The sequence below is a fragment of the Bufo gargarizans genome, chromosome 8 (genome assembly GCF_014858855.1).
Source record: "Bufo gargarizans isolate SCDJY-AF-19 chromosome 8, ASM1485885v1, whole genome shotgun sequence".
In the NCBI taxonomy this organism is placed as follows: domain Eukaryota; kingdom Metazoa; phylum Chordata; class Amphibia; order Anura; family Bufonidae; genus Bufo; species Bufo gargarizans.
The window spans coordinates 31,697,361-31,716,060 of NC_058087.1; the positions used below are offsets into that span (position 1 = coordinate 31,697,361).

The 18,700-nt window shown below is 45.1% G+C and overlaps 1 protein-coding gene across 4 annotated transcripts in view; it reads left to right on the plus strand.

Moving 5' to 3' along the window:
* LOC122945873 (tensin-like) overlaps positions 1-18,700 on the plus strand; it is a 317,732-nt gene that overhangs the window by 27,236 nt on the left and 271,796 nt on the right. The window contains exon 1 of one of the 4 annotated variants that reach the window (XM_044305139.1): positions 16,478-16,579. The exons of the other annotated variants lie outside the window; for them this stretch is intronic. Within the exon in view, the coding sequence (XP_044161074.1) occupies positions 16,481-16,579 (99 nt within the window). The 5' untranslated portion in view covers positions 16,478-16,480. Of the gene's footprint in view, positions 1-16,477; positions 16,580-18,700 lie in introns of those variants that run through there. 4 annotated transcript variants of the gene reach the window in all.

Consider the following 18,700-nt stretch of genomic DNA (forward strand, 5'->3'; position numbering starts at 1 on the left):
GCATCCGAGCCGCGCTCGGAGGCGGACCAAAACAACGGCCGTGTGCATGAGGCCGAAGAGTGTGAGCTGCTAAGTGACTGGGATCTGATCTGGTGGTCGATACTGGAGTTTGCAGGTATATGTGAGGAGGTTTTAGGGGGGTGTATGCAGGGTTATTGCCTGGGGGGCTGTATTTTTGGGTCTGTTCTTGTCTGAATTTGTTTAGATGGTCTAGGGGCTGAATTTATAGGAATCATATAGAGCAGGCATGTCCAAACTGCGGCCCTCCAGCTGTTGCAAAACTACAACTCCCAGCATGCCCTAATAGCTGTAAGCTACCCAGGCATGCTGGGAGTTGTAGTTTTGCAACAGCTGGAGGGCCGCAGTTTGGACATGCCTGATATAGAGGGTATGTAATTGTATGGTGGTCTCTGTGTTTTAGTCTCAGGTATGTATTCTGGAATATGTTTATTTAGGGGGTATGCAGTCATTTTAAAGGTTTTTTTATGGTGGGGTTATGGGTCTGAGGTTTGTTCTAATGGGGACCTGGCCCTGGATAGGTAGTAACAGGGAGTCTGGTCTCAGATCTATATTTATTTTCGGGGTCTTGGGCCCAACATAGGAAATGATTTTGAGGGCCCACCCTCTTGCTTACATAGAAACTTAAGGGCAGTGGATCCCAATGCGGGTAATCCGCTAAGTGAAAGAGAGCCAAGCCCCGTCCCGGACAGCAGAGACTCGGAGCAGTAACATGATTGACAACGCTCCGTGTCTCTCTGTGGCCTTTTCCCTACAAAATCACGGTGACAACTTTATCTCACACATCAGTATGTGTTTTGCAGATCCACGGATCCGCAAAACATGGAAACCGGCAATGTGCGTTCCGCATTTTGCGGACCGCACATCTCCGGCACTATAATAGAATATGCCTAATCTTGTCCTCAATTGCGGACAAGAATAAGACATGTTCTATTTTTTATTCGGGAACAGAAATGCGGACCTGGAAGTGCGGATCCCCGCATTTCCGGATCCGGGCAGCATATCGTTTGGCCCCATAGAAATGAATGGGTCCGCAAAATGCGTAACAGAATTGCGTACGTGTCAATGGACCCTTATTTTGAAGTAAAAAGATGACAGAGAGTTACGGAGCATTATCAATCATGTTAATGCTCCATGTCTCTGCTGTCCGCTCTGTTTCACGCAGATGATTACCCGCACAGCGTCCGCTCATGTGAAAGAGCCCTAAGGGCCCTTGCACACGACCGCATGCCCTCCGAGACATACGGTCTGTGAGTGGGCCATATGTCCCAGAGCGGCATACATTGTGCGCACAGGAGCGCACAGCATCATAGGTTACTATGATGCTGTGCGCATCAAGCCGCCCGCGGGACTATTGTCCCGCACTCATAAGATCTTATGGGTGCAGGACAATAGTCCCGCGGGCGGCCCAATGTGCACAGCATCATAGTAACCTATGATGCTGTGCACACGATCAATGTTGCTCCGGGACATATGGCCCGATCACGGACCGTAGGTGTCTCGGAGGGTGTACAGTTGTGTGCAAGGGCCCTAAAGGCTCTGTTTTACTAGGGGTCCATTACCCACCAGAGGATCCTCTGATTCCCTAGGGGGCCAGTCTGACACTCGGTCTACGTCTGTATTTATTTTGGGGTATGGAAAAATGTAGCATACTACGGTACTCCATACTATTTTGCAGTTGCGGACATCCGCCATCTATCTCACAGCGTGCTCAGTGATTTTTTTGCACTGTTCTTTTGTTTAATAGGCCCTGCCATCAAAATAAATAGTAAAAAAAAATCTGAGAAGCATAATTTTTTCTTTATTTTAGGTTCTTGTAGAATGTGCAGTTGTGTGGAGTCCCTGGCATAGAAGAGTGAGGTTTATATATTGGGCAGGCCTCCTCTTGCACGGAGTAGGTGAAGCTGGAATATCCTTGTGCGTTGTTTGTTCGTGCAGTTCTGTGATCTCAGGTCACAAGTCTCCGACAATAGAGGCATTGTGCGGGCAGCAAGGTGGCAAATGTCTGAGGTTCTAGGATGAGCGGCTAACAATAGGGGTGCTTCATCATTATCATATGTAGTAGGGCCTCAGGGTGCTGGGGCCCTTAACACCCTGTCTCCTTCACGTATATGTCTGTGCAGTGCTATTTATTTAAGGAGAACTCTGCTCCTAAGCAATCTGTTTTAACGCTTTGGCAAATAAAAATGAAGCCATATTCATTTCCAACCTTCTGGCTGATAGCAGAGAGAAATAGACCGAACTCTGCTGAATAGTAGCAGAGATAAAATAGACTTTGCATCCCACATCCCTAGAACAATATCCTCAGGCTCTAGTCTAGGCCATTGATTTTATAAATTGTGCACCACAAGAGGACGCCCTCATCTCTGCTATGGAATTTGATCCATCTACCATCCGGCTGCAGAAGCCGCTTCATCTGCTACACATCAGAAAAGAAGTGTAGAACTGAGAATGGGGTAGATATGCCAACATAAAGGGGTTTATACCATTAACAAAATAAAGTTAAAGTAAGAGACCACTGCTAAACAAAAGGACTATTTTTAATTTTTCAAAACTAGAACAAAATTGTATTTACCCTAGTAACATAGGCTTTATATTCCAGTTGATTTAAAGGCCCTTTAGACAACAACTACTTCACTGTTCTCTTTTACTAGTCCTCATTACTCATCAAGAATAACTCCCATGTACAGGAATATACCTACTATAATACTGCCTCCTATGTACAAGAATATACCTACTATAATACTGCCTCCTATGTACAAGAATATACCTACTATAATACTGCCTCCTATGTACAAGAATATAACTACTATAATACTGCTCCTATGTACAGGAATATAACTACTATAATACTGCTCCTATGTACAGAATATACCTACTATAATACTGCTCCTATGTACAAGAATATACCTACTATAATACTGCCTCCTATGTACAAGAATATAACTACTATAATACTGCTCCCATGTACAAGAATATAACTACTATAATACTGTCTCCTATGTACAAGAATATAACTACTATAATACTGCCTCCTATGTACAAGAATATAACTACTATAATACTGCCTCCTATGTACAACAATATAACTACTATAATACTGCTCCTATGTACAACAATATAACTACTATAATACTGCCTCCTATGTACAAGAATATAACTACTATAATACTGCTCCTATGTACAAGAATATAACTACCATAATACTGCACCTATGTACAAGAATATAACTACTATAGTACTGCTCCTATGTACAAGAATATAACTACTCTAATACTGCTCCTATGTACAAGAATATATCTACTATAATACTGCTCCTATGTACAAGAATATAACTACTATAATACTGCCTCCTATGTACAGGAATATAACTACTATAATATTGCTCCGATGTACAAGAGTATAACTACTATAATACTGCTCCTATATACAAGAATATAACTACTATAATACTGCCTCCTATGTACAAGAATATAACTGCTATAATACTGCCTCCTATGTACAAGAATATAACTACTATAATACTGCTCCTATGTACAAGAATATAACTACTATAATACTGCTTCTATGTACAAGAATATATCTACTATAATACTGCTCCTATGTACAAGAATATAACTACTATAATACTGCTCCTATGTACAAGAATATAACTACTATAATACTGCCTCCTATGTACAAGAATATAACTAATATAATACTGCTCCTATGTACAAGAATATAACTACTATAATACTGCTCCTATGTACAGGAATATAACTACTATAATACTGCCTCCTATGTACAAGAATATAACTAATATAATACTGCTCCTATGTACAAGAATATAACTACTATAATACTGCCTCCTATGTATAAGAATATAACTACTATAATATTGCTCCTATGTACAGGAATATAACTACTATAATACTGCTCCTATGTACAAGAATATAACTACTATAATACTGCCTCCTATGTACAAGAATATAACTACAAGTAAAATCACAAGATTTAATGTTCTGTAGAAGATATAATTTTTCTTTCTATAGATTGTGGACTTTGCTCCGTTTGTCATGGTTCACATTCTCTGCTCTGCTGATTATTTAAAGTTTCTGCTGACTGAAGGGTTAATTGACCTATGTATCCTAATAATTGTCAGATGTAAACAGGGGACGTCTCTGTTATAATTGTGCGCAGATGACGCAGATTGCGTTCCCGTAGCAACGTTTCTCCCATGTTGTCATGGTTTCTTGTTAATGATGTCAGCAGACACAGCTAAAAGATGTTACATTTTTTGGCTCCGTCGTCCTTTCCTCCTGAAGAGCAGAGAGGAGGAGGAAGATGATGGACTCATTACAGCTGAAGAATATCTGCAACAGGATAGTAATCAGCAATATGTAATGTCGTCAGTGGTATAAAAGTTTGGATGAATAAATTGTTTCTTTAAAATGGCAGGAGTCAGCTGGCACAGTGTATGGGGCACTTCTTCCTGACACTGTTTATGTGACACTCTCTGGCTTGCATTCTTTATGGGGCACTCTATGACTTATGGGTCTCTCTCTGGTTGAAACTGTTTATAGGGAGCTCTCTGGCTGGCATTTCTTTGTTTTGGGGGGGGGGGGGGGGCGACGACTCTATGGCTGGCGCTGTTTTTATGGCACTCTCTTGCTGGCACTGTTTATGGGGCACTTACTGGAACTGTTTATAGCAGGGGCAAGAAATTATGTGTCAGCCAGAGAGTACACTATCAAATGTGCCAGCCATAAAGTAGTTCACTAACAGTGCCAGCCAGAGAGTGCCCCATAGACGGTGCCAGCCAGAGAGTGCCCCATAGACGGTGCCAGCCAGAGAGTGCCCCATAGACGGTGCCAGCCAGAGAGTGCCCCATAGACGGTGCCAGCCAGAGAGTGCCCCATAGACGGTGCCAGCCAGAGAGTGCCCCATAGACGGTGCCAGCCAGAGAGTGCCCCATAGACGGTGCCAGCCAGAGAGTGCCCCATAGACGGTGCCAGCCAGAGAGTGCCCCATAGACGGTGCCAGCCAGAGAGTGCCCCATAGACGGTGCCAGCCAGAGAGTGCCCCATAGACGGTGCCAGCCAGAGAGTGCCCCATAGACGGTGCCAGCCAGAGAGTGCCCCATAGACGGTGCCAGCCAGAGAGTGCCCCATAGACGGTGCCAGCCAGAGAGTGCCCCATAGACGGTGCCAGCCAGAGAGTGCCCCATAGACGGTGCCAGCCAGAGAGTGCCCCATAGACGGTGCCAGCCAGAGAGTGCCCCATAGACGGTGCCAGCCAGAGAGTGCCCCATAGACGGTGCCAGCCAGAGAGTGCCCCATAGACGGTGCCAGCCAGAGAGTGCCCCATAGACGGTGCCAGCCAGAGAGTGCCCCATAGACGGTGCCAGCCAGAGAGTGCCCCATAGACGGTGCCAGCCAGAGAGTGCCCCATAGACGGTGCCAGCCAGAGAGTGCCCCATAGACGGTGCCAGCCAGAGAGTGCCCCATAGACGGTGCCAGCCAGAGAGTGCCCCATAGACGGTGCCAGCCAGAGAGTGCCCCATAGACGGTGCCAGCCAGAGAGTCTCTGGCTTGCACTGTTTATGGGGCACTCTTTTGATGGCACTGTTTATGGGGCACTCTTTTGATGGCACTGTTTATGGGGCACTCTTTTGATGGCACTGTTTATGGGGCACTCTTTTGATGGCACTGTTTATGAGTGTTCTTTAAAACTGTGGTGCTCGGCCTCTCATAAGAAAACTGTTACTCTGGTAATAGGGGCCCTCTGGCTTTGTGCATTTTTTCACTTTGCTACTGGGACACTGTGGTTTATACGGGAAACCCTTTCTCTGGTAATGGGGCAGTCGGAGATATTCAGTGGGGCTTACTGTCTCATGACCAGTTCCAGACTGCCCAATTACTGGAGCCAGGGTCCCATTTTTACATTCAGAGTTCCCCTATTAACAGTACAAGAGTGCCACATTATTGGTGCCAGGGTCCCAACTTTCAGAGCGACCCACTATTAGCACCATAATGCCCTATTTCCAGAGAGGAGGCTTCTAACATCAGAACCAGAGTCTCCCAGTACCAGAATGCCAATTACCAGAGCTAGAGTGCCTTATTTCCAATGCAAGAATGTGCAGTTGTCAGTGCCAAAGTGCCCTATGACCAATGCCCTTTACCATCTATTCTCCATTACTGGTGTTACTCTGGCATTGGCCATAGAACACTCTGGGATTGGTTACGGGGCTTTCAGGCTTGGGTGATAGTATATTCCTCTGGCACTTTACTACTGATAATATGACACCAAAAATGGCTTAATCTGTCTCTAACAATAGGAACCCTGTCTCACGTTAAAGATGCCCTCCTCCTGTGGTAATGGGGTGCCCCAGCTATCCTGGGTCATTGATAAAGCTTTACAGTCAGGCCTTATGTGAAAAAGAAGATAAACCTTACATTAATTCTGGAAAGTTGGTAGCTGTGGCAGCAGCTGTGACAGGTGGTGGGCATCGGACTACTCGCTGGGAATTTGGAGCTGCTGTCTGCACTCTTACCGCTGGACCCCATTACACTAGTTGTAATTAATGCCGCTACCAACAGTTCATATCCACAACGTCCCTGCCTGCCATTAGCCTTTACCTGGCAGCTCATGCACTGCAAACTTTTTTGGAATTGTCTATGAAGGCAATGGATTTGGCTCAGCACTACCATGCGACCAGATGAGACTAATTACTGTACTGAGTATGGTAACTTGCTCTGGTTCTGGGGTATTTCAGAATCTGGCACCCTTCTGGTACTTTGAGACACCCCTGACACCACATGTTTTAGCGACTTTATACATTTTTCAGCAGGTAAATCTAACTTGGTTTTCAGTGAGGAATGACTTGCACAACACTTTCCTCTTGAAATGAGTTTCAATAGCACATTGTGTTACTAATAAATACCATGTTATACTGATTTGGAATGAATTTTACACTATAACAACGTCAAAGTAGATATTTTCCTTGTTCCCAGGATTTACCAAACAAATGAACTGAAAGGTCAATTCATGTTCCATTGTGAATTGTCCCTGTGTTTGTACAGTGTGTGACGGTAAAGTCACCAGGATGACAAATGAAACTTTCTTTTAGAAGACTGTAGACACTGGGCCAATTCTTTCTTACTATTAATTGCAGTCACACTGTCGGCTGAGATTAGAGGGGAAAGGGTTATTGTGACTCAGAAAGGTGACCAGATAAAAGAATATAACTACTATAATACTGCTCCTATGTACAAGAATATTACTACTATAATACTGCCTCCAGTGTACAAGAATATATCTACTATAATACTGCTCCTATGTACAAGAATATAACTACTATAATACTGCCCCTATGTACAAGAATATAACTACTATAATACTGCTCCTATGTACAAGAATATAACTACTATAATACTGCTCCTATGTACAAGAATATAACTACTATAATACTGCTCCTATGTACAAGAATATAACTACTATAATACTGCTCCTATGTACAAGAATATAACTACTATAATACTGCTCCTATGTACAAGAATATAACTACTATAATACTGCCCCTATGTACAAGAATATAACTACTATAATACTGCTCCTATGTACAAGAATATAACTACTATAATACTGCCTCCTATGTACAAGAATATAACTACTATAATACTGCACCTATGTACAAGAATATAACTACTATAATACTGCCTCCTATGTACAAGAATATAACTACTATAATACTGCCTCCTATGTACAAGAATATAACTACTATAATACTGCCTCCTATGTACAAGAATATAACTACTATAATATTGCTCCTATGTACAATAATATAACTACTATAATGCTGCTCCTGTGTACAAGAATATAACTACTATAATGCTGCTCCTGTGTACAAGAATATAACTACTATAATACTGCCTCCTATGTACAAGAATATAACTACTATAATACTGCTCCTATGTACAAGAATATAACTACTATAATACTGCCTCCTATGTACAAGAATATAACTACTATAATACTGCCTCCTATGTACAAGAATATAACTACTATAATACTGCCTCCTATGTACAAGAATATAACTACTATAATACTGCCCCTATGTACAAGAATATAACTACTATAATACTGCCTCCTATGTACAAGAATATAACTACTATAATACTGCTCCTGTGTACAAGAATATAACTACTATAATACTGCTCCTATGTACAAGAATATAACTACTATAATACTGCCTCCTATGTACAAGAATATAACTACTATAATACTGCTCCTATGTACAAGAATATAACTACTATAATACTGCTCCTATGTACAAGAATATAACTACTATAATACTGCTCCTATGTACAAGGATATAACTACTATAATACTGCTCCTATGTACAAGAATATAACTACTATAATGCTGCCTCCTATGTACAAGGATATAACTACTATAATACTGCTCCTATGTACAAGGATATAACTACTATAATACTGCTCCTATGTACAAGAATATAACTACTATAATGCTGCTCCTATGTACAAGAATATAACTACTATAATACTGCTCCTATGTACAAGAATATAACTACTATAATACTAGCCCTGTGGGTTGTATGTAATGGCCTACTTTAACCTTAGGCGCCTGATGTTAGTATTTCGGACCTCTTTGCATTTCTTTTCTCTTTGTTATATTTTGTGCCCAGTGTTGGTATTGAGTAACTGGTGTGCAGGCAATGAACTGGTGACTAGTGTCCTGAGTACATAATACGGGTGCACAGTCTATAATGTTACAACCTTGTAGTTTATTGTCTGGATTACAATGTTATGGTCCAGGGTCTTTTTCTTCTCTTTTCTCCGTATTCTTTGTCTTTCCGTTGCTGGGCCTGTATTCTTCATGGTTTCCAGTCGTCTCATCCTTGTCTTTCTCTCTCGGTAGACGTCTCGCTGCTTCTCTTGATGGAATCTGTGTGTCGGTTGTTCTCTGGGATTAGGAGTCTTGCCACTGATTTTAGGTTCTGAGCTTTTGATATTTTGTAGTTGGATTTGTTTACGGGAACATTTGGACAATAAGCAAGAAAGCTGCAAGAAGATTTGTAAATGGCGGGGTATGCTTGTTTTTACTTTCTAGTGTCTCGTATCATTTCTCATTGGGTTTGTCACCCAACTTTCCCAGAGTCCTGACCGGCTGTCTCTTAGTTATGTTTGTGTCTGGACAAACCAATGAAGAATATTACCATTCCTGATGTTTAACCCCAGATCCCTAAAGAGCTGTTTCTTAGAAAGATGGTTGATAGCCATTGTGTCTACCATTAAAACTAACTTAGGGATTGACATTCAGCTTTCTCAGAGTCCCGACCAGCTGATTCTTAGTTATATCTGTTTCTAGAAAAGCTGGGTAGAAATCATTACATCTGCCTTACAATTATTTCAGAGGGTTTTTATCCAGCTTTCTTAAGGTCCTGAAGGGCTGCCTCTCAGTTGTACCTGCTTCTGCAAATTATATTTGTCATTACAGTCAGTCCAGGTGGTGACTCTGATTTCCTAGAGTCTTGAGCAGCCAGTTATATCTGTATCTAGGAAAGCTGGGTGGCAGTAGGTAGCCTGTCATTGCACAGGGCCCTACCTCTATAGAGGCACTGGTGTGATACTGGATCTGTAATGCACCAGCAGTGGTCACCCTGTGTCCCCTCAGGGCTCTGGCAGACGGGGCCCCTCCTGTGTTTTCATACACGGGACACCCATATAAGGAGCAGTTTTCTAGGCTCTGCCGTCTGTGTTTTGTTTGACGCTTTTGGTTTCTATAGTTTCATGTCTTTGTAAAAAAAACAAATAAACAAAAAAGACTGAAATAAAACTTAGTCTTGAAAAGAAAATATTTTAAGTGAAAATGTCCGAGCGAATCCAAGAGTAAACCGGGCACAGTGCGTAGGAAGTGGAGGCTCATCTGCGGTAACCTTCAACTCTCAGAGAATTGTCTAGACTGGACACAATTGTTACAGACTTTCATCTGTGAGAAGTGTTCAGACTCTTGTACCTCCTGATGCAACGAGACAGTCCCAGATTATGGCGTGAGACAACTGATTGTAATGGTGAAGCTGGGAGCTCTCCACTCCCTACCATTCAGCTCAGCTGCCTCGCTCCACACTGCTGGGCATAACTACTGTGAGGGGACATAAATATGGGGATAACTACTGTGAGGGGGCACATATCTGGCATAACTGCTGTGAGGTGGCACATATGTGGGCATAACTGCTGTGCGGGGCATATATATGGGCATAACTACTGTGAGGGGGCACATATCTAGGCATAACTACTGTGAGGGGGCACATATCTGGCATAACTACTGTGAGGGGACATAAATATGGGGATAACTACTGTGAGAGGGCACATATCTGGCATAACTGCTGTGAGGTGGCACATATGTGGGCATAACTGCTGTGCGGGGCATATATATGGGCATAACTACTGTGAGGGGGCACATATCTAGGCATAACTACTGTGAGGGGGCACATATCTGGGCATAACTACTGTGAGGGGGCACATATCTGGGCATAACTACTGTGAGGGGGCACAAGGTGGGCATAACTACTGTGAAGGGGCATATATCTGGGCATAACTACTGTGAGGGGGAATATATCTGGGCATAACTACTGTCATGGGAGCCCCTGGGACAATCTTTTTTTCTTGCACTTTAATATCCATTTAAATATTAGCAGATACATCATCGGATTAGGCCTCATGCACACGGCCGTTGGGCAGCCCACAAACGGCGGGTCGCCAATCCACGGCTGCTGTCCTTGTGCACCCCTTATCACGGATGCGGACCCATTTACTTGACGGGGTCCGCAGTTTCGGAGATGCGGAATGGAGTCGCAGAACGGAACAAAGGAAGCACTATGGAGTGCTTCCGTGGTGTTTCTTTCTGTTGTTCCGCACAGCAAAAAAATATGACACGTCTAATGGGTCCGGCCGTGCTGCACTGATGTTGCCCGTGCATTGGGGACCGCAATCACAATCTGAACGTATGCACAACGGCCGTGTGCATGAGGCCTCATAGATATTTTAAGGTAGAAATTGCACCAAATAATGAAGTTCTGGTCTAATATACAGATAGAAACCGGACAGAGAGTTTAGTAAGAGGCAATTCAGTAAATGTATTAATGTACATTTATGCATTAATTCCCCAGGTCAAAAAGAGGGACACTGTGTGATGGCAAAAATGGGGAATAATTACTATGTGGCGGCATTTAGGGGACTGGGTGGGATTGGGTATGTAGAGTTCTGTTTTGGGCAGTGTTAGAGGCGTGGCCTAGTATGAAATATAAAATAATTTATACTGCGTCCGCCGCACATATCGTCATATTTGTACCCTTCAAAAGTTGGGAGGCATGAACTCTGGATATAAAGAAGAACATTTCCATTCACTGACGGCAAGCAGGAATTGTGTGAGGTCTGTGATAAGCGTCGTCCCCCGGCATTGACCGTCTTGTGTGGGGTCTGTGTGACAAGCGTCGTCACCCGGCATTGACCGTCTTGTGTGGGGTCTGTGTGATAAGCGTCGTCACCCAGCATTGACCGTCTTGTGTGGGGTCTGTGTGACAAGCGTCGTCACCCGGCATTGACCGTCTTGTGTGGGGTCTGTGTGATAAGCGTCGTCACCCTGCATTGACCATCTTGTGTGGGGTCTGTGTGATAAGCGTCGTCACCCGGCATTGACCATCTTGTGTGGGGTCTGTGTGATAAGTGTCGTCACCCGGCATTGACTGTCTTGTGTGGGGTCTGTGTGATAAGCGTCGTCACCCGGCATTGACCGTCTTGTGTGGGGTCTGTGTGATAAGCGTCATCACCCAGCATTGACCATCTTGTGTGAGGTCTGTGTGATAAGCGTCATCACCCGGCATTGACTGTCTTGTGTGGGGTCTGTGCGATAAGCGTCGTCACCCGGCATTGACCATCTTGTGTGGGGTCTGTGTGATAAGCGTCGTCACCCGGCATTGACCGTCTTGTGTAAGGTCTGTGTGATAAGCGTCGTCACCCGGCATTGACCGTCTTGTGTGGGGTCTGTGTGATAAGCGTCATCACCCAGCATTGACCATCTTGTGTGAGGTCTGTGTGATAAGCGTCATCACCCGGCATTGACTGTCTTGTGTGGGGTCTGTGCGATAAGCGTCGTCACCCGGCATTGATCATCTTGTGTGGGGTCTGTGTGATAAGCGTCGTCACCCGGCATTGACCATCTTGTGTGGGGTCTGTGTGATAAGCGTCGTCACCCGGCATTGACCGTCTTGTGTGGGGTCTGTGATAAGAGGCATCGACTGTCTTGTGTCTCCCCTAGTTTCTTGGAGGAGCTTAGCGGCATCGCCATAAGTCACGTTTTAGCAGCGTAAGTGTAAATTGTGGAAGCTGTAACTTCTCAGTGCAGGGAACAAAAACATTGTTACAAGGAGATAATCTGCGTGCTGCAATCAGCCAGGAATGCTGCTAATCCTCCGCAAGATGACAGCGCGTACAGCGGCCAGAGTGCGCCTCCGCGGGTGGAAATACTCCCCATACAGCGACGGCTCCGGATGAAGCAGGACGCCCGCAGGTTGGGTCCGGGGGTTTAGAGGAGCATTCCACAGCGTGCGCGTCTGCGAGGCCCGGCTACACCCAGACATTTATCAGGATATTTATTACCGCACGCCTCGTCTCCGGTTACACGGATGACGTCACACAGCTGTCCGCTGGACTCGCTCCTGTAGGGGCTGACATGGCTCTGTTCACATATGCGTCAGGAGTCTCCCTCGCGGATTCCATCAAAAAGCCGTTTTTTGCGCTTCGCAAATTGCTGATCCGCAAAAAACGAATGCTGCCCGTGTGCCTTCTGCAATTTGCGGAACGGAACAGGAGGCACATTATAGAGATGCCTATTCTTGTCTGCAAAACGGACAAGAATAGGACATTTTTGCGGGGTCAGAGAACGAAGCAACGGATGCGGACCCATTGAAAAGAGTGGTGTCGTATACGGACCATATACAGAATCAAAATATGGTCTGTATATGGAACGCAAAAAACGTTAGTGTGCATGAGCCCTAGGATAGGATGCGGACCCTTTCATTTCAATGGGTCCGCAAAAGATGTGGACAGCACTCCGTGTGCTGTCCGCATCCGTTGCTCCGTTCTGTGGTCCGCAAAAAATATATAACATGTCCTATTCTTGTCTTTTTTGAGGACAAGAATAGGCAGTTATATCAATGGCTGTCCGTGCCGTTCTGCAAATTGCGGAACGCACACGGACGCCATCCGTGTTTTGCAAATCTGCTATTTGCGGACTGCAAAAACGCACAACGGCCTTATTGCTTGCAAATCGCGTTCCGTGGCTCCATTCAAAAAAAAACTGAACACATACGGAAATGCATTCGTATATCTTCCATATCCGTTCTGTTTTTGCGGAACCATCTATTGAAAATGTTATGCCCAGCCCAATTTTTTTCTATGTAATTACTGTATACTGTATATGCCATACTGAAAAACGGAACAGAAACGGAAACACAAAGGAAACAAAAAAAACAGAACAACGGATCCTTGAAAAACAGACCGCAAAACACACACGGACGTGTGAATGGGCCCTAAATGTGTAACATCGTTACTAGAAAGCTCATTGAGGTTGGATTTACACATAGTTTTATAGTGGCGTTTTTTTTGTAAATTTTTGCAGAAAAAAAAGACGGCTCCAGATGTTAGCTGAATGGGAAATATAAAATGTTGTCCACTTTTTTTTTTTTTTTGCTACTGGCATTTTATTTATTTATTTTACATATTTTTGTGTCTCTGGTATTAAATGTAAGCTAGTAAAAAATAACCGCACGCTTTGGGCACGGCATTTTCTTTTCCAGTTGACTTTTGAAAGCGCTTGTATATGGCCTCATGCACATGACCGTTCGTTCTGTTTTTTGCAGTCCGCAAATTGCAGATTCGCAAAGCACGGAAGCCGCCCGTGTGCCTTCCGCATTTGTAGAAATGCTTATTGTCTGCAAAACGGACAAGAATAGGACATGTTATATATTTTTTGCAGGGCTATGTAACGGAGCAACGGATGCGGCCAGCCCACGGAGTGCTGTCCGCATTTCTTGCGGCCCCGTTGTCGTGTGCATGAGGCCTAAACTGCAAGAAATTAGCTGTGCCCCCTTTAAATGGTGGCGTTTCTATAACGAGTCGCCATCAGCTGTAGCGGAGGTGAAGCGCACGGAGGGCCTGATCTCCGTTAATGATCAACTCCACATTCCAGTGCCCATGTTGTTCTGCAGCAGAGGATTGTCCTGGACTGGGGGGACCTTGACCGGGTGTTACGGTGGATCCCTGCTCCCCTGCCAGGGATAAGGCGGTAATCCGGAGGACTGAGCGCCGTCATTGTGCACCAGCCCTGCGTGTGATTGCAGCTGTGCGGCCTGGAAATGTCACTGTGCAGGAGCTGACGGGGCAGAACATGGGAGGACGTGATGACTGACAAGATGAGGACTGGTGACGGGGGAGATGCCAGGAGAAGGTGGGCGGCAGTACACCTGAGTATGTGAGATGGGGGAGGGGGCAGCACCGTCCATGTGTCATTCAGCTGAGCGTCACGTAAACTAAAGCGAGGCTCCACCCACGGTTCACATTAGCCCTATGGTCTGCGAATCGACTAGTCAGCACCTCCTCGGTAGACCGCCACTACCGTTATCCCTGTTTATACTTATTTTCCAGTTCAGTTCAACAGTTCAATTCTGGAAACCATCAGCAAGTTGGCCATTTACCGTTAACGGATCTTATTATGACGGTTTTTGTTTTTTACCCTCAACTGTTGCACATACGGGACAGGTTATCTCCTAGAAACATGACTATCTTCGCCATGCACGTACCAGCTGGTTGCATCGGGCACTTATGCGGTAATGCACTGGGTTGGAGGCCCTCAGGGGTTAATACGCCAATTAGGCTAGGACTACGTGGTGACGTGTAGTGCGACAACAAGGGAACAACTACACTGTGACGCGTGTCACTCGACATTTGTGTCACACCAATATTGTGCACATTTTTTGTAATGACAGTCAACGGTGTCGCACTGCGACATGGCGATCGTGCAACACCATTGACTATCATTATAAAAGAAGATTTTTCCGCGACGAGAAGTCTTGTGACACGTGTTGCCGCTTAGCCTTAGGCCTCTTTCACATGACCGTATGGCTCTTTCAGTGTTTTGCGATCCGTTTTTTGTTTCCGTTCCTTTTTTTCCATTCCGTTTTTCCGTATGGCAGATACAGTATACAGTAATTACATAGAAAAAAATTGGGCTAGGCATAACATTTTCAATAGATGGTTCTGCAAAAACGGAACAGATACAGAAGACATACGAATGCAATTCCGTATGTGTTCCGTTTTATTTTTGCGGACCCATTGACTTGAATGGAGCCACGGAACGTGATTTGCGGGCAATAATAGGACATGTTCTATCTTTCAACGGAACGGAGAAATGGAAATACGGAAACGGAATGCATACGGAGTACATTCTGGTTTTTATTTGCGGAACCATTAAAAATGAATGGTACCTTATATGGAACGCAAAATACGTCCCGTAAACGAAAAAAAAAAACGGTCGTGTGAAAGAGGCCTAAGGCCGCAGTTTGCGGCTCAGATGCGGACCCATTCACTTCAATGGGGCCGCAAAAGATGCGGACAGCATTCCGTGCGCTGTCTGCATCCGTTGCTCCGTTCCGTAGCCCCGCAAAATAAAATATAGCATGTCCTATTCTTGTCCAATGGGCTGCCTGTTCCATTCCACAAATTGCGTAAGGCACACGGGCAGCTTCCGTTTTTTTTGCTGACCGCAAAAAAATGGAACACTCGTGTGCATGAGGCCTTATATTATGATAATTTTATGTCCAATATTCTTTGCTAATTACTTTCATAACAAGTTTATATGGATTGGGGGTTCAGATTTTCTAATACATAGCTCCAAATCCCCTGCGTAAACACAGAATTACATGATAACTCCCTGTCGCCACCACTAGAGGGAGCGCAGACTGTGTACACATTAGGTCCCATAATAATAATTCAGTATACAGTAAGCTCCTTGGCTCCCCTTAGTGGTGGCTGCAGACAGCGGAATGCTGTCATGTCTACATCTATGCAGGGGGTTTGGAGCTCTGTATCAGAAGAGCAGCTCTGACTGTTATATAGACAGATGAATTCTATAGCTCTAGGACTTGTATCTGCTGATAACTGGTGCAGCAGGACAAATGGCCGCCGTGGAGTTGCTTGTTGTGCTCTCCATTCTGTGGATTGTGTTTTAGCTGTGAACGCAGTAAAGACGGGGTTAACCTGTGACTGAATAAACAGACCCGGGTGCAGGGGGCGCTGGGCCTCCAGGATGAGCCTCGGCGTGCATTAAACTTTACAAGTGGAGAGCTAACCATTAACGAGGTGTTGCTGAGGAAAGCGGGGCCGGTGTCCAGCCGCAGGAAAATATGGTGGAGTTTATAAATCTGTTGTTCAACACATCTGGAATGCAGCAGAGATCTCACAATAGGCTGATGCCCCTCAACACTACAACTGGGGGGCAGAAGGTGATAATGTGTGTGTGTTGGAACGTCGTTAAGGGGACATCTGTGGATGACACTGCTATGGGGGAACTGAGGATGACGCTGTTATGGGGGATCTGAGGATGACACTGTTATGGGGGATCTGAGGATGACGCACTGTTATGGGGGATCTGTGGATGACACTGTTATGGGGGATCTGAGGATGATACTGTTATGGGGGATCTGAGGATGACACTGTTATGGGGGATCTGAGGATGACGCACTGTTATGGGGGATCTGTGGATGACACTGTTATGGGGGATCTGAGGATGACGCACTGCTATGGGGGATCTGTGGATGACACTGTTATGGGGGATCTGAGGATGACGCACTGGTATGGGGGATCTGAGGATGACACACTGTTATGGGGGATCTGAGGATGACGCACTGTTATGGGGGATCTGAGGATGACACACTGTTATGGGGGATCTGAGGATGACACTGTTATGGGGGATCTGAGGATGATGCACTGTTATGGGGGATCTGTGGATGACACTGTTATGGGGGATCTGTGGAGGACACTGTTATGGAGGATCTGTGGATGACACTGTTATGGGGGATCTGTGGGTGACACTGTTATGGGGGATCTGTGGGTGACACTGTTATGGGGGATCTGTGGGTGACACTGTTATGGGGGATCTGTGGGTGACACTGTTATGGGGGATCTGTGGGTAACACTGTTATGGGGGATCTGTGGATGGCACTGTTATGGGGGATCTGTGGATGGCACTGTTATGGGGGATCTGTGGATGACACTGTTATAGGGCATATGCTGCCATTGACATTGATAAATTGTATCAAACGCTCTGGACCAGTGTTTGGTGCTGTTGTCAGAATGCAGAACTTCTGCTGTGACAGATGGACATGGTGGTTTGAATTCTGCTATGATGTATGGACAGGGTTGGTATTTGCTGTATCTTCCATACAGATATCAGCTCCATGTGGCATGCAGGGCTCTGCTTTATGTTACTGCTCTTTGCTTTATTACTCTGTCCTCATTTCTCTTCCCTTTATCACTTTCCCTCCTCCATGTTGCTGATGCTCCAAAATTTTCCTGTAATGAAATGTGCAGCCTTCATTACCGATGGTAATCACTTCGCCGTACCTGAGCGCGCAGAATGCTGCCCTCCTTCATATTCACCTTCTGACCGCTTTGGAGGGTAACATGAGACAAAGTTCTCCGTAATAGCGTTCCATCTTAATCAAGACTGACACCTCTGCTTGGTGCTTGTATAGAACTAAGGGGAAAATGTATTCACAAATGATATTCTCTTTAACATTTTTATTATGAATTTTCCTTTCCTCCTACCCCATGATGGGTCACAGCTTTCCCATGCTCGTTGTTGCCCCCTGCAGACCTTAGAAGAAGGGAAGTGAGGATTTCACAGGTGTAATACGATGCAGACGTAATTTTCTAACCGCAAACCATTAAACTGAATTGTATATGGTTGCTTCAATATTAACAAATAATGATATAACTACTGTAAGGCCTCTTTCACACTTGCGTTGTCCGGAATTACACGCCGGATCCAGAAAAACGCAAGTGTACTGAAAGCATTTGAAGACGGATCCGTCTTCAAAATGCTTTCAGTGTTACTATGGCAGCCAGGACGCTATTAAAGTCCTGGTTGCCATAGTAGGAGCGGGGAGCGGGGGAGCGGTATACTTACAGTCCGCGCGGCTCCCGGGGCGCTCCAGAATGACGTCAGAGCGCCCCATGCGCATGGATGACGTGTCCATGCGATCACGTCATCCATGCGCGTGGGGCGCCCTGACGTCACTCTGGAGCGCCCCGGGAGCCGCACGGACGGTAAGTATGCTGCTCCCCGCTACACTTTACCATGGCTGCCATGACTTTAGCGTCCCGGCAGCCATGGTAACCATTCAGAAAAAGCTAAACGTCGGATTTGGCAATGCGCCGAAACGACGTTTAGCTTAAGGCCGGATCCGGATCAATGCCTTTCAATGGGCATTCATTCTGGATCCGGCCTTGCGGCAAGTCTTCAGGATTTTTGGCCGGAGGAAAAAGCGCAGCATGCTGCAGTATTTTCTCCGGCCAAAAAACGTTCCGTTCCGGAACTGAAGACATCCTGATGCATCCTGAAC